Here is a 14,772-nt window from a genome sequence, read left to right as displayed (position 1 = left end):
GCACGTTTGTATTCTGTATATATTCTTTGTTAAACGGACCTCGATTACCGTGGCACATTCTCAGTTATTACTTTAAGCGTCTGCTATTACGTAGTTATGTTGTACATGTTAATGTTGAATATTTTTGTGAAATAAGTAAGATGCGTCAAGATTAACTTTGAATTTTCAGCCATTTCTGTTTAACGCTATGGTACGTGAAATATGTTGTTTGAACGATTTCTATAGACACGTTAGAAAACGAAGGGAAAAAGAAGTGGCTCGCGCCAGGCGTGGTGCCAGACCGGCCTTATAGGGCTAATGACGAGAAAGCCCCTTCGAGACTGATTGATGGAACTGCACATCTCTCAACTTGCGCATGTATATTCCTCTTCGTTAGGTTAAACGGATGACAAACATTTGCCTCCTCAATTTAAATATATATTTAAAAAAATAGTTCGTATATAAACTTAAACCATTCAGGAACAGAAAACTACTTTACAAGTCATTAATAAGTAATACTTATGTGTTTATGAGATTATCTCTTGAAAACTAAACCTCTAGTTTTATATGCAGCTGTGTATACGCATACTGTACAAATTAAATGTCGTATATTATGGCTGATAAAGAAATAGCTATGTTTATTTTTCATCTAGAGGTCAATTAAGTACCGCAAGGTCCTCGGTTACAGCGTTCGCAACGGCAATAAACACGGCGTTAACTCGTGAATCAATGAATTTATGAGTAATTTGTGTCGGCACAACGTTTACGTTTCTATAAGCAGGACACGGGCTTTCTCCGCAGATCGGCCAAAGCGTAAACTGAACGGAACCACGCATACTAATAGATAGCCCATGTATAAAATGATAACGGTGCACTCCACCTCTACCTCACCGTCACATCAATGTAATAAATATAAACATTTACTGTTTTATGAGAATTCCACTGAGACATAAGTATTTTTCGAAATACATAATGCATGTATAACTGTAAATGTGTTCTAATGGGTATATCAATAATCATAATCAAAATACAGCCACGTTTTACCTTTATATGTTTTATGGCGTTTATGTAGTGTTTGTATATATCTAGTTTAATGGGACTATTAGATTTCCACTGAAAACAATATGGCTTAAGTTACGTTTATATTAATGATCCATAAACATAAATAAACTAATTTAGAGGCTGTCTGTTTGCTAGTGGCTGCTGTTTTCGTGATTTACTATCTATTTTAAAGCCCCAATTGATATTGAATAATACGAGTAGAGTAGGCAATGTTTGACAAAGATACATTGTCTCCGAAACACTATTAACGACCGTAAAAGAAACTTATGTGCCATTTCAACATGTATTGATTTATGAATTCCATAAGTGAATAAATAAATTCAGATTCTTAAAAACGATCACAGTTAAAATGTTATAATGCATATCAGATATTATGTGAATAATATTAGGGTATAACTTATAAGTAGAGACTCATGCCGAATATAATAAATTATTTTTTTTAATCTATTAATATTTTGGTACATTTTTTTTCAAATAATCTTGTAATTAAAAACTTTTAGCCAAATTAAAGTCAATCTCTATTATTTATTAAAACTGAATCACAATTTTTTGAAGAAAAAAATTATTAATAGTATATAAAATTGATATGAGCATAAAATATGGTGTGGAGTACTACCTAAATACGTAATGGCAGCCCGCAGCGCCTAATTATGACTCAATGTTATTACTTATTTATTTTTTTTTTCCAAACTATCTCAATAATTGATTTCCAATTTATAAGTATATTTTATCAATAAAATATTGAAACGTTGAATGAAATAGGATATAATTAATTTAAGATAAGGTCATTTTACATTAGTGAAATATTTAAACATAATGTCTGTGATTAATATGATAGTCACAGTTGCTAACATTATTTATATTAAATGTCAGATAGAGACGGTTAATAAAACCAAAGTTCCTATACTTAAAATTAATGAATTTTTTCCAAGAACTCAGATTGCTGTTACATTTATTACTTTTTGTTTTAAATACAACAACGCATTTCACAATAGGTTTGCCTTCTCGGACCAGTTATCTTTGCTTTCCGGAACGTCAATTAATTAATCGAGTATATCGACACTCGACCCGATTTCAGGAGCCCGAGTTCGGTTGACAATCTCAGTTATCTGATCAAGCACGCTTTCTCTCGCGCCCGCGCATGTCACATACGCCCAATTCTCTCGTACCTCTATCGGTAACAGTCTGACAACCACTTCAAATCATTTCGTCACATTATTTAAATAAAAAAGTATTTGTTACACATATTTTACATCAGGCTTATGCAACGGTGCGCTAATCTTAATTGATACCAGAAGGGCGCATTTATAACTTTTACGATGAGAAGAGAATTTATTCACCAAAATGTTAACTATAGAATATGCGCTAAGTATTATGTAGATATGTGTGACTTTTATTGTCCAGATGTTTTATACGTTTTAATTAGTTTATAATCGATATTTGTATATCTTCCGTTACGGTTTCATGGGCAATACAAGTAGCGCGTAACGAAAAGCGGCGTAACCGCGTTATGTGAGTTCGCATCATATGCTTATCGGCGAGCTCATGTAAACAACGCGTGCAAATTCAAGTGGTTGAGTAATACTAATAGCATTATGTAGAGAAGCGTAAATCGCCGTCTCTGCTCGAGTTTGCGCGCTTTTTGTGCGTCTGGCCTGCTTCCTCGTTAGTTGCGGAGCGCCCATCCATCAGACCCTATCTACTTTATGACAATTATTTATGTTCACTGCGTAGCAAAACTATTTCGCTCACCGTTGAGCTTTATCGATAGCGCAAAAGTAATGTCCTGCCTTCTCGATACGCTATATCTGATACGGATACGTCTGTTTGTTAAGTGCGCCAGTTGTTTGTGCTAGTTGTTTTAACGCCTAGGTTATTTGCTGCAAATGTTCTCTGCATTGAATGCCGGTTTCGACATAAATTCTGAGCGGAACTGTGGGTGTAACTGCTGTGCAGTTGCCTACGGTATACGTGTCGGTATTTATTTTAAACCAAGTGATATATATCAGACTACTTTTATTCCGTTATCTCTTACAGGATACAATTTCAATGATATATTAGATGATCAATGTACTGATATTTAAATGTGTGACAATTTAATGTTGTATAAGCTGCAATATGTCTATACACAGAGACAATGAATAAATTTACATGAAAATCTAAAATAATTAAAACTTCTTATGTAAGTTTGTACTACATGCGTACGTGCGATTGCATTATCAGAAACAGTCATTTACCGCTGAATCTCGTTTGAATCGGAGCAAATCCTGCGATCCGTCGAGCGTCAGATTAACATCCCAAGTCGCGTGTAACACTAATCTGCTTAAATGTCGAAAGGAAATGTCAGATCGTAAAGTGCAGGGCTCTAAACGTGGCGCGATACAGCTTACCACGTCTCTACCAGGCTTTCAATCACGCGTATTCAGTAGCTTTTGCAAGATACTAATGTAGACTTAGTACTAATTAACATTTACTTATTTATTCTTTCAATGAAACTATATTAACGTTTGTCTCGTAAATATTGGAATGTATTAATTGAAAGAGTTAAAGTATTATGATTCAGATCTCAGCGGAATAAACTACAATAAAGGCTTAGTTGTTAGTTCCATACAGATATCTTAAGAGCACCTAATGCCGCCGATCACAGCTGCCTGCCTGCCGCCGATGCTATCAAGGATTGACGCTAAATACGCGCGCACTGTGACAGTTCCAATATTGAAACAATGACGAACTTTGCCTTACGTAATGCCATTTGTGTCCAGCTTAACTGTCACTCAATGAAGGAATTAAAACTGAGTGAAAGTCAACGTAAATGTATGACCACACTGCTTAAAAAGATTAGATTAGAATTCTTATAATTGATTGAGGTAAACCCGAGCGTTACTATTATTTTAATTATGCTTTTGCTAACTTCAGTTGTTACGTGATTATTACCGAATAGTACGTAATGTTTCGAAAGTAATAGTTATCGAGTATAGTATTATGCGAACCTGAAATCGAACGTGGAAAATTCACGCTCTGTCAAGCGATGCGTCTGCTTACTGCTTGTTGCACTTTGCTTTGATAATATGATGCAACGAAAATCCCCAAGTGTGAACTTCTTTATTTCATACGAAACTACATAACTTACTTACTTTCTTTATTATACCTTAAAAAGTTTATTAAAGATAAAACATTACCAAAATTTATTCTTTCATAATTCGGACCTCCAAATTGGCATAAGTAATGGTAGGTAGAGCGCATTACCTGCACTAAAACAAAAAACCTTCACCTGGAAGCTGGTAATTGCAATTTCATTCATCTTTCTTGACAAGATGACGTTTCCAGAAATTTCGTGGCTTTGGATTACATTAACAAAAAATATAATAACAACAAAATCATATAAATCAGTTCTAAAAAAGGAATGAAAAACTATATTATAGCATATGAAGACTTCGTATTAAATAATACGTTTTATTTTTTTACTGATTTCGTATTTACTACCACATGCTGTTAATAAGAACTCGACTTAATATTTAATAATATGTTTATGTTTTACTTCCATTTCAATAAGAAAAAAATTGATATATGTACATAGCTTCTACGTTGGCAGCTGTCTGCATATGATCATGTCATTGTGTATGCTTAAATCTACGTACAAATTTATTTAGTTAAGTTTAAGAAAAAATACCGTTACGAAAAGTTTGAATAATATTGTGTTTTATCATCATTAATGTCTCAAGGTAGTAGAAGCGGGGCAATAAGCAAAGAGGGTGCAAGGTAAATTGAGTCATCTCAACACGTGATTGATTACCGAAATGATTGGCATCATCGCGACGTGGATGCAAATTTTCGAACTTATTTATTCTCTTCGTTTGCAACGATATTTTTTTAGGTATGCCAAATACATTTTTAATTCCACGTGAGTGCGTATTGTGAGAAATATCCAGTATGGCTCATATGACAGCCCTTCACTTGTCGGCGTGAACGACTTCGGCCGAAATGTGTATCGGAAGGGACAGTAAGTAGGTATATGCTCTGAATACTGACCGTTATAATCCCTCATCAAGCATAACATGTCGAGTGTAAAAGGCATCATTAACGTTTACCGTAAAAAGGCAACCGGAGCAATCATTAAAATCGTAAAATATTGCAAAAAGAAAATAAAAACAACAACGTGTCTCGTTACTCGAGTTTCCGTTGCTACGAAAGTGAACACAATGATGTCAGTTTCGTGATAAAAACTAGAGCAAAAAGTCCCCATATAAATGAGTGTGGTATAAATGTTAGACTTGATACAGCTCATCACGCTTAAGATCATGAGCTTCTTTTAATGCTTGATTACGTATTTTCTTTACGCGCTTATTTTTTTTATTTGCAGGGAATTCGTTGTAATTTATTTACAAATTACATTAATAAAAAAATAGTTTATTTAATATATTGCTATTTGAATGAATATCATAGAATATATAATAATATATAATACATTTTATAAAAATGTATAAAATTAGATGTTTAAACAATACGATATACCTAAAGTATGAGGACAAATCATAAAACATTGTTATTTTATTTGATTGAATCATGCACGGCTTTCATGTTCATTTGTTCACATGAGAAATTAAATTTTAATGATATTGCTAAAATCGTTTAATCATAATACTTATGAAGCGTCTTACTTGCGAGTTGCGACCCTTCAAGTGTCGTGGAATATAAAATGAGGCGACCGACTACATACACCCAAGATGATTAATTGCTACAGCTTTGTATGATTGATCGATTTTCTTTCACGGTTGCATTTCACAAAAAATGCTTCAAAAACAATCCTTTCGCCTGTACAAACGGTTCTATGGAGAACGTTTTAAAATTCAATTTGTCATATTCAATTCAAATGTTAATACGGAAGAGAAGCGTGCGAATATTTAGTGTTGATATACTAAATAAACTTGTCGCAGACCTATAGTTGTAAATACAATGTAAGAGGTGATAAGATCATTTTAAAGGGACCCACGTAGTATTGGAAAAGAATATCACAAAAATAAGATTTCACCGCATGTAATTACTATCGTGCCACGCAAACTTAAAACTTAGTAAAATTTTCGCCAATCCTTTAACCGCTCTTTGTCACGCGAGCTTATTGGCGATTCGTGGGAACTTTGAATATGTTTTTTTAGAATCGTAATAATTGGCCTTAATAAAGATAAAAGGTAAAATAACTAATAGTTCACATCATGTTCAAATAAGAATCGGCAAATATTATATATAAGTACCTAAGCCTATATGTATGGATATAAAGATTGAATTACGAATTGCGACTAAGATAACAGATAAATCTTGTGATAATACGATCAAAACAGCTTACTACATATTTATAATAAAATCATTATCTACAAGAAATATGCATAAGAATGTGTCGATGTTTTCGCATTGAATACGACAAGTGCTCGTTAAGGGAACACGGTGTTTGCCGCATTGGAATTATTTTATCATAATACACTATGGTTATTGTTTAAGAAAGCGATATTATCCAGGCCGGCCGCGCTCCCGGGGCGGTCATTGTGTTCCTATATGGCGAATGTCAAAAGCGTCGTCTTAATTATCAGGCGCGGCTATACAATACGGTCTCGATTGCGGCCAGATAAGAGCTCTATATCTATCCGAGTATTGAATGCGCACCGGACTCGCGGCCCACTTACTGCCTTAATAATAACTTCAAGCGTATGTCTCATTGTGTCTTTGATTATTCTGATCTAAGCACATTGAATCGAGATAAGTCTGAATTCGTAACTCACAAAACAAAAGAAATTGCAATCGAAGCAAACATCGGAATTATTTAGCGTAATTTATCCATTAATTGCTAAAATTACCGTGTTATAAGTAACTGTGTATTTCCCCATTTAAACAATGCTGTAGGCTATTGTGATCGGCAACTTTGAAACTAGATTAACCAGATCGAAGATGGTAGAATATCTGGTTAATCAAGAAATCTTGTAAAATTATAAAAAAAAAATATGTGAACGCGCCACTGATCCATTTATTATGTCATTTTCTTGGGAAGTGGAAAAAGAACAATACAGCAAGGGGATTTCCGATTTCCACGGTAAATAATAATGTATCTGGAAGATTCACCTTTGTTGTTTATAATACAAGGTCAATTTTTCTTACGAGGTAAATAACAGACTATCACGCTAGATATGTCGTCTTAATTAGATCAATCAATAATAGGTACATAGTTATTGATAGTGTCAATTAAAATCAAATAATAAAGCAAACTTTTAGCATCGTATTTTTGATGAACTTCCTATGTAGGTATTACGTTAAAGTAGTTTGATATATTTTGCAACTAACTAACATTGGTGCTGTTAAATAACCGATATTTATTTAGTGTTTTAAATAAAATGCACATAAAATAAAAAGCCGCGGTTATGAAAGTGAATACTTGAAGGTGAACATGAAACTGTGACCGGGAGCTGCTGCAGTGAAACCGATACGAGGGGCTTGCGGTCGGGATCTCGTTGAAAACAAGTATAAACACAATAAAAACTAAGCACATCTTATTTCTAATGGAATTCGATATAAAACGCACGGAAAAATTACCTCAAACTCGTTAATTTATTCAATTATATATTAACTGAATGATAATTAGGAAGACTGGTTTGTTGAGTGGTCATGTTTTACGGTCATTTGTGTTCTAACTCTAAAGTACGTAAGCTTTCTAAGATCCGAGAGAAGTAAACATCCGGCCTTAACCGTTAAGGGGCTAAGGCTCAATCAAATACTTACAAATCTTTCCTACTTGTATTACCATTAACATGTATGTAATTAATACGCAATGCTATATATTAATGTATTTTTTATGAAAACTACTTTATTGTTGATTATTTTAAACTAGTTAGACATACCTAAGTTTATTTATGTGGTACCTAAGATACGTTATAATGACTTAATTTACTAGTATCAAAAATATTAATTTATAACATACCTATTATGAGTCTTGACTATCGCTAAATCAAAACGTTTAAAAAAACTAAACAAATAATATAATAACAACAAAACTGACTGTAACAATAACAACTCAATTTAGATTTAAATAAAGTTTAGTTTATACTCGTTAAAATATTTTTATAAAAATAATACATACCTTAACTGTTTGATTCTTCAGTGGTTTATCGGGATCGTGAACGTATTCCAACGTGATGCCATAGAACTGACCCTTATTGATATACGTTATTCGATCATCCTCTCGCCTCTGTGAACTACTGCTCGCTGTCTCTAAGTGATATTTGAATCCATACGGTGAAAACCTATGGACAAAAAGGTGTTAACATTAGTTTATTACACGGCAATTCTAATAAACAGGATGAGAAGGCAGGATACCGGTGTTATTAAGATCTAGATAGCTTTCACAACTCGCACGTTATGAAGTAGTGTAGTAGGTAAAATGGCAGCGGCATTTGTTGAAATATAAAAATGCACAATAAAATCTCGTTTTTAACCATTTAGAAAAAGTGCGATTTCTTCTTTAAGATAGTTATCTTCAGAGATATGCTCGACAATAAAGTTTCCATGAAGTGTAGCAATAAAAGACCGCAAAAAGTGGAAATCTTAATTGCACCGCCCGTAAGCTTGAATGCGCGTCATTACATAAAGGCGTGGATTTCCAGTTCATAGTACGCAATGGAAACTGTGTTTTCTCGTGGCTTCCTGCGCTTTAAATTAGCGGAAACAAAATCCCAACAAAATTAGTTAGGATCGCGTGTCGCGCGTCGTTATAGACTACGTGCTCGAAAATCGCGACAAAATAATTCGGCTCAATATGCGTGCCTTTTCGCGGCCGTCTTGTCTGCGATCTTAGTTTTCTGCCCACGCCCTCGAAGACACTCAGCGAGGAACGAATGCGATCTACATCATTATCAGTATACTTCATGCTTAAATTACGTAATACGATAAAAAGCTATAAATCGACACGAAATATTTAATCCAACCATAAATTTATCACTGGAATGTACCTAGATAGTGAGTTCGCAACGACGTAGTTTTCGACTTGTAGTTACACCATTACTTAAAGCCTATTGAAAACAATTTGGTAAACAATTCTGCTGATGTTTGCGATTTAACCGAGCGGTTACTGATAAAAGCTGTGCAATGCAAACTCGGGCCGACATTGACGGATCGGTCGCTGCGGCGTTCGCCTATCTGATTCTCTCTCTTATTCCGAACGTAATTTCCATTTGTGACGTGGCTTTCCATTGTCATTGCTGTATTATTTAACTTTTGTTCCTTAAATTTTACCTATCGTTAAAATCTTATTTTTCCTTATAGCAAATAAGCGGAATTATAATAAAAGGACACTCATAAAAATTATACAGTACATCCCAGTAGGCAGATATTTTATCACCTGAGAGTCAGCCATATTCAGTAATAAATAACGTATTGTTTTCCAATGAGCTTCATTACAAATTTCAGTAGCGCAGCGACCGAAAAAATATACTTCCTGCGTGAAGACGAGAGCCTTTCATGAATAAATCAATCGGTGAGGCGCGGAAATTGATGAGGGCACAAAAAGCCTTGGAACGCAGCGACAACAAAGTGCTCGCAATAAAAACGCACAATGATGCGATAAGAGTCCCGAGAGACGTCCCGCGGGGCCTTGTGTTGCGCCGCCAAATTAGATGCGCATAAATCTGACCCTCTCTTGCATTATTGTACCACTTGCTATCTCATAATATTACCTCCACACCGACCTCTCTTAGTAAATACTTATTTGATTTTATAGTTTATGAACAAGTAGACTGTACTAACGCATTTATCTTCAGCGCTCCAACTCTATAGTTTACTATGTATTTCTTATTTAACTACTCTATTTTAGATTGCGTGTATAGAATAACATAACGAACTGAAGTAAACTATATATTATCTTACTGTTTTGAACGATTTACATATTCTTTGTGTTATTTAGGTATATACTTATATAGTGACTAGTGTACATTCGTAGAAACATTGTCGGATATTGTAGAGCAATCACGGTAGTGAGAAAATATGAGGAATTTAACAGCATGGAAGTAATTATATGTTTTACTCTCCCAACAACACGCAATGATGTGATTTTTGAACCTAGTTATGTTAAAAAAATACATTTCCAAAACAACAGAGCAAATATAAAATGCATGTCTTAGGTAATCAAAGGAATGCTCTTAGTGTAATCATTTTGCGAATATAGACAGCGTGATGTAAGGATCGCGTGCAGGCCGCAATCCTGAAACGTCAGTGTCTGATTGCACTCGGTAATTAGTATCTATGATGAATAAATATATAGGGTACCGTAGAGATTAAGGGTAATGTTAATATAAACGTGTTACATCTGTGAAGTACTTCGATAGGTATACAGACTATTAGAGTTCGTTTATAAAGTTAACATCGCAGGAAGTAATTTGAAAGTGGTTGCTTTGTACAAGATACTTTTTGGGATGCTAATCAGATATGACCACACTAGTCGATTGAGTTACTCGATTTCAAATGCCATCGTCTATGGTGTATGCATAGTCCACAAACGTTAGCGGTACGGAGCGTCCGGCCACGCACTTATTTTAACGGAATATTCATCTAGGCGGTAAGTAAAAAAGTAAATATGTATTTCGGCAATACCACTAATAGTCAATAAATTCTTCGACAATAAAACCAAAATAACGTCAATTAATAAAGTTTGGACTGAATGCAAGCAAGTAATTATCGTGATAGCAATGCTAATGCACTTATCATGTTAACAACTCTTTCCGCCACATCAAATCGCCCGTGTATTTGACGATTTGTTCCACGAGCGCAAACACTTAATTGGTTTGCGCAGTTAAACTTTTTACATCTCCAATAAAATAATAACTGTCGATAATTTCACCGCCTGAACAAATATAACATAACAAAAAATATTTAGTAACTAATAAACAGAAATACTTACGAGGATGAGAATATCCAATGTAATGCGTGAAACGGAAAAGTTATATTTAATAATTAATTAAATACATAATAACTGAACATAAAATTTAAATGACACATTGCTATTGCTATTGCTGAAAATAGGAACACTTTAACATAGTGGGATATTTTACATTATGATAAGCCGTACCAACGTCGTATAACTGTTCAAATAACACTTTAACAATAAATTTTACGATAAAAGAAAAAAAACATTCAATTTTGATATCAACGACGTTAAAAAGGCAATAGCCTCACAAAACTATTGTTTTTATATTTCGTTTATTGGTTTTTTATAAATATATTTTAATTGATTTTTAATATACTTAATAATATGAACTTATAAGAGATAGTTGGTTATGAAATATACAATTGTTATTATTTTAATGTCATTGATCTTTACCTTAACTAAAATTTTAAAAAGGCCACTTGAAATGTTTACTAACAGCTCTACTAAAAAATCACGAAACTATTGTTAGCACCTCGAACCGTTGAGCTAACAATGTAAGTGAACATACATATGAACTTTTTTTAAGACTCAATTAAGGTTTATTTTGAATTTATTTACATTAATAAAATAACAAGACCGTCTTTATTCAAACTTAAAATGTAAAGTTGTCAATATACGAGTGATTCTTATTAAAAAAAATATAAGCATATATCTTATATATATAAAAATGAATCGCAAAATGTGTTGGTAAGCGCATAACTCGAGAACGGCTGAACCGATTTCGATAATTCTTTTTTTATTATATGTATTCCTTGAATTACGAGGATGGTTCTTATGTAGAGAAAACGTAAATATGTACCACGGGCGAAGCCGGGGCGGCCCGCTAGTATATATATATACATTCTTTAAATATAATCAATTGTTAGTTTTGGATATAGTGCGGTTATAGTAAGATATTCCATTTCACAATATAAAGCGCTACATGCAACATTACATTTTTTCAATACGACCCTGCTCTACCACACTCTATGTTAATAACGATATTAATTAGGTGAATGTGTGTATGATGTCTCAATTAATTATTATTTGCAGTTTCCTATTTTCATAGTTATGATTTCGATCAGATTACAAATTTGCAAAAAATTCTACGCAATATTGTGCAATATCTTTGTAGAGTTAGAGTTTATTATTTATTATCTTGTAGAGTTATAACTTATAGAGTTGTCAAACTAAGAAAACCTTAATTCTTAAATTATCTAGCAGTGATTGGAAGTTAAAACTTTGTTTATGTAACCGATGCCAAATACGAAAAATATGTCGTTAAAGAATGCGATTGTGAATGCATTCAGTTGCGGACGGCTCGTGCTTGCCGCGTGTGAACTGTCACCTTGTACGAATCATTGTTTGCTGGGAATTCTCAGCTAGACATATTAAATAATTATATATGTCCATTATTACATCAATCGCTTAATTTGATGCCGAAGATATTTTGTATGTAAATCGAATTTAATTTAAGAGGCACAACATTGACATATTTTATTTATTTTTGTAACTCTATCGTTGTTACAAATTTTCCAAGGTTTTAGAAATGGAGATATGTATAAAATCCTTAGTTTTTAAATGAAACGATGGTTAACAAAGATTATGGGATACTTACACTTTAGCTATTTGTATTTTGTCAGCATCATTTTGCCTGCCGAAGTCATGCCAGGGCCTCGTGCGCGGCGCTTGGGCTGGCGAGTGGTGCGCCGCGGGGGTGCCTCGCCCGTCTTCACCCACTCCGGGCTGCTGGCATATTACCGTGTACTCGAACGACTGCCAGAATTTAAGTCTTATTTAGTTTTAAAGTATTAAGCTGCTTATTACAATCATTGCAGTTCTACAACTAGTTATACAAAAACATGTTGTAAAAAATTCAAACAGTGTAAAGACTCTACAAATTTTATGAATGTATGCTAAAATGCTATTTTTTTTGTTTGATTACAAGGAAATTCAGTGTAACATATTTTATATTTATTTATTTACGAACTACGTACGTATAAATCTTAACAACATGGATGGAATTGCTATAATATGATAGATAAATTATGACGGATTTTTTTAATGAATAATATATTTTTGATATCACGTTTACCTTTACCTACATCAAGCATAATGTACCTACTAAATTTATCTTTTAAACAAATTTTGGATACAAAACGGCAAAGAATATAATTGTCAATATTTTTTAGCATATTTAAAAGCAGGTTTACGAATATAAAGGTAGGTATAGCTTAAATTGTATTAAATACACAAACATTTGTTATCAATGTTGATTACGTCATTAAATACGATATTTACGGTCTTAATGTGTTAACTTAGCATAACGATTTACATAATTCAATTTTCACGAACAATTGAAAGATTAATTGCATAAAGAAAATATGTTATATTTTCATTGACTTCGTTATTTTACTATTTCAATTGTGTGTCATAATAATAATTAAGAGGTAAAATGAAAAATAGAAACAGAAATTTTAAATTTCTCACACGTTATTTTTGACTCTAGGTATATCTAATGAAATCTTGTCTGTTTAAAATGTTTGTTTTGTAGAATGTATATTTTAAATAGCCTTAATTAGTTTAAACAGAAACATATTATCGTATTATGTTAATTATAATTAACGCCAATGTATTCAACCTAATATATTGGCGGAAACCAACCCTTTAAATATAACTTATCTACTCATGAGGAAGTTATTAAATATGTATAATACGCATATATTGTAATAAGGAATTCCACTTAAATCATTACATAGGTACTAAATGTTAATGACTCAGCAATGTATTTAAGATTCTAAAAAAAAAAGAATAGAAAACAAAACTTTTTTTGAAGTGAAACTTCTTTATCGGGGTTGGAAAAAAATTTAGTGTAACATTTTTTCGTTACGCGTGACATTTTTCCGTTACGCGCCATCTTTTTCTTATCCCTACCACGCGTGATTCGACGTATTTCTGTAAAGTTACATATAGTAAATTATTGAAGGGAAACTTCTTTATCGGGGTTGGAAAAAAATTTAGTGTAACATTTTTTCGTTACGCGTGACATTTTTCCGTTATCTTTTTCTTATCCCTACCACGCGTGATTCGACGTATTTCTGTAAAGTTACTTAAAGTAAATTATTTTTTTGAAAAATAAAGTCATAAAGAATTTTCACTTCTTACGTGTGTACACTAGTACACGCACACATTTTTTTATTTTTTGAAAAATAAGGTCATAAAGAAGTTTCACTTCTTACGTGTGTACACTAGTACACGCAAACATTTTTTTATAGGAATTCTAAATCTGATTACTTACGGCATTGATATGAACTATAGGGGGAGTCCGGGAGACTTGAACCGCTTTTTACTAAAAACTCTATAAAATCTGATCATTGACCTGGAGAGCTTTAAGATCTACACCATATGGAAGCCTTATTATCTGGCTAAGATTTTATACTATTCTGAAAATAAAAGTTGCAAGGAGAAGATAGTAAACTAAGTTTTAATAAAAAATGAGTTTTGATTCAAGTCTCCCCAACCGGTGGGACACTTGCCCATCAGGTGCGGGACACTTGCCCATACCTTTTTAGAGAGGAGAAATGACGCAAATAAAGCATATTATTCATTAGTTATGTATTATTCAGAGACATTTAACAATAACTAGATTATTCATAATCATCTTCTAAACAATTTAGTGAAAAATGTTTTCAAAGCAACTCCTAAACATAACATTCGCTTCTTTTTATTAATTAAATACTCGTTTTGAGGTATCTACTGCTAAATAAATCTACAAAACTAATTTAAAGACATTT

The 14,772-nt window shown here is 33.0% G+C and overlaps 1 protein-coding gene across 3 annotated transcripts in view; it reads right to left on the bottom strand.

The window, feature by feature from the left end:
- Nucleotides 1-14,772, bottom strand: part of grh (grainy head) — a 96,890-nt gene that overhangs the window by 10,025 nt on the left and 72,093 nt on the right. For all 3 annotated transcript variants that reach the window (XM_089696433.1, XM_089696434.1, XM_089696432.1), the window contains 2 exons: nt 12,597-12,754; nt 8,162-8,324 (listed from right to left, as the gene is read on the bottom strand). In XM_089696433.1, coding sequence (XP_089552559.1) covers nt 8,162-8,324; nt 12,597-12,754 — 321 coding nt within the window. The remainder of the gene's footprint in view (nt 1-8,161; nt 8,325-12,596; nt 12,755-14,772) is intronic.

This window comes from Colias philodice, chromosome 6 (genome assembly GCF_061535455.1).
Source record: "Colias philodice isolate Cphi_HAF_F1 chromosome 6, ilColPhil1 Martin Lab GWU primary, whole genome shotgun sequence".
In the NCBI taxonomy this organism is placed as follows: Eukaryota; Metazoa; Arthropoda; class Insecta; order Lepidoptera; family Pieridae; genus Colias; species Colias philodice.
This window is presented reverse-complemented; position numbering and strand designations above follow the sequence as displayed.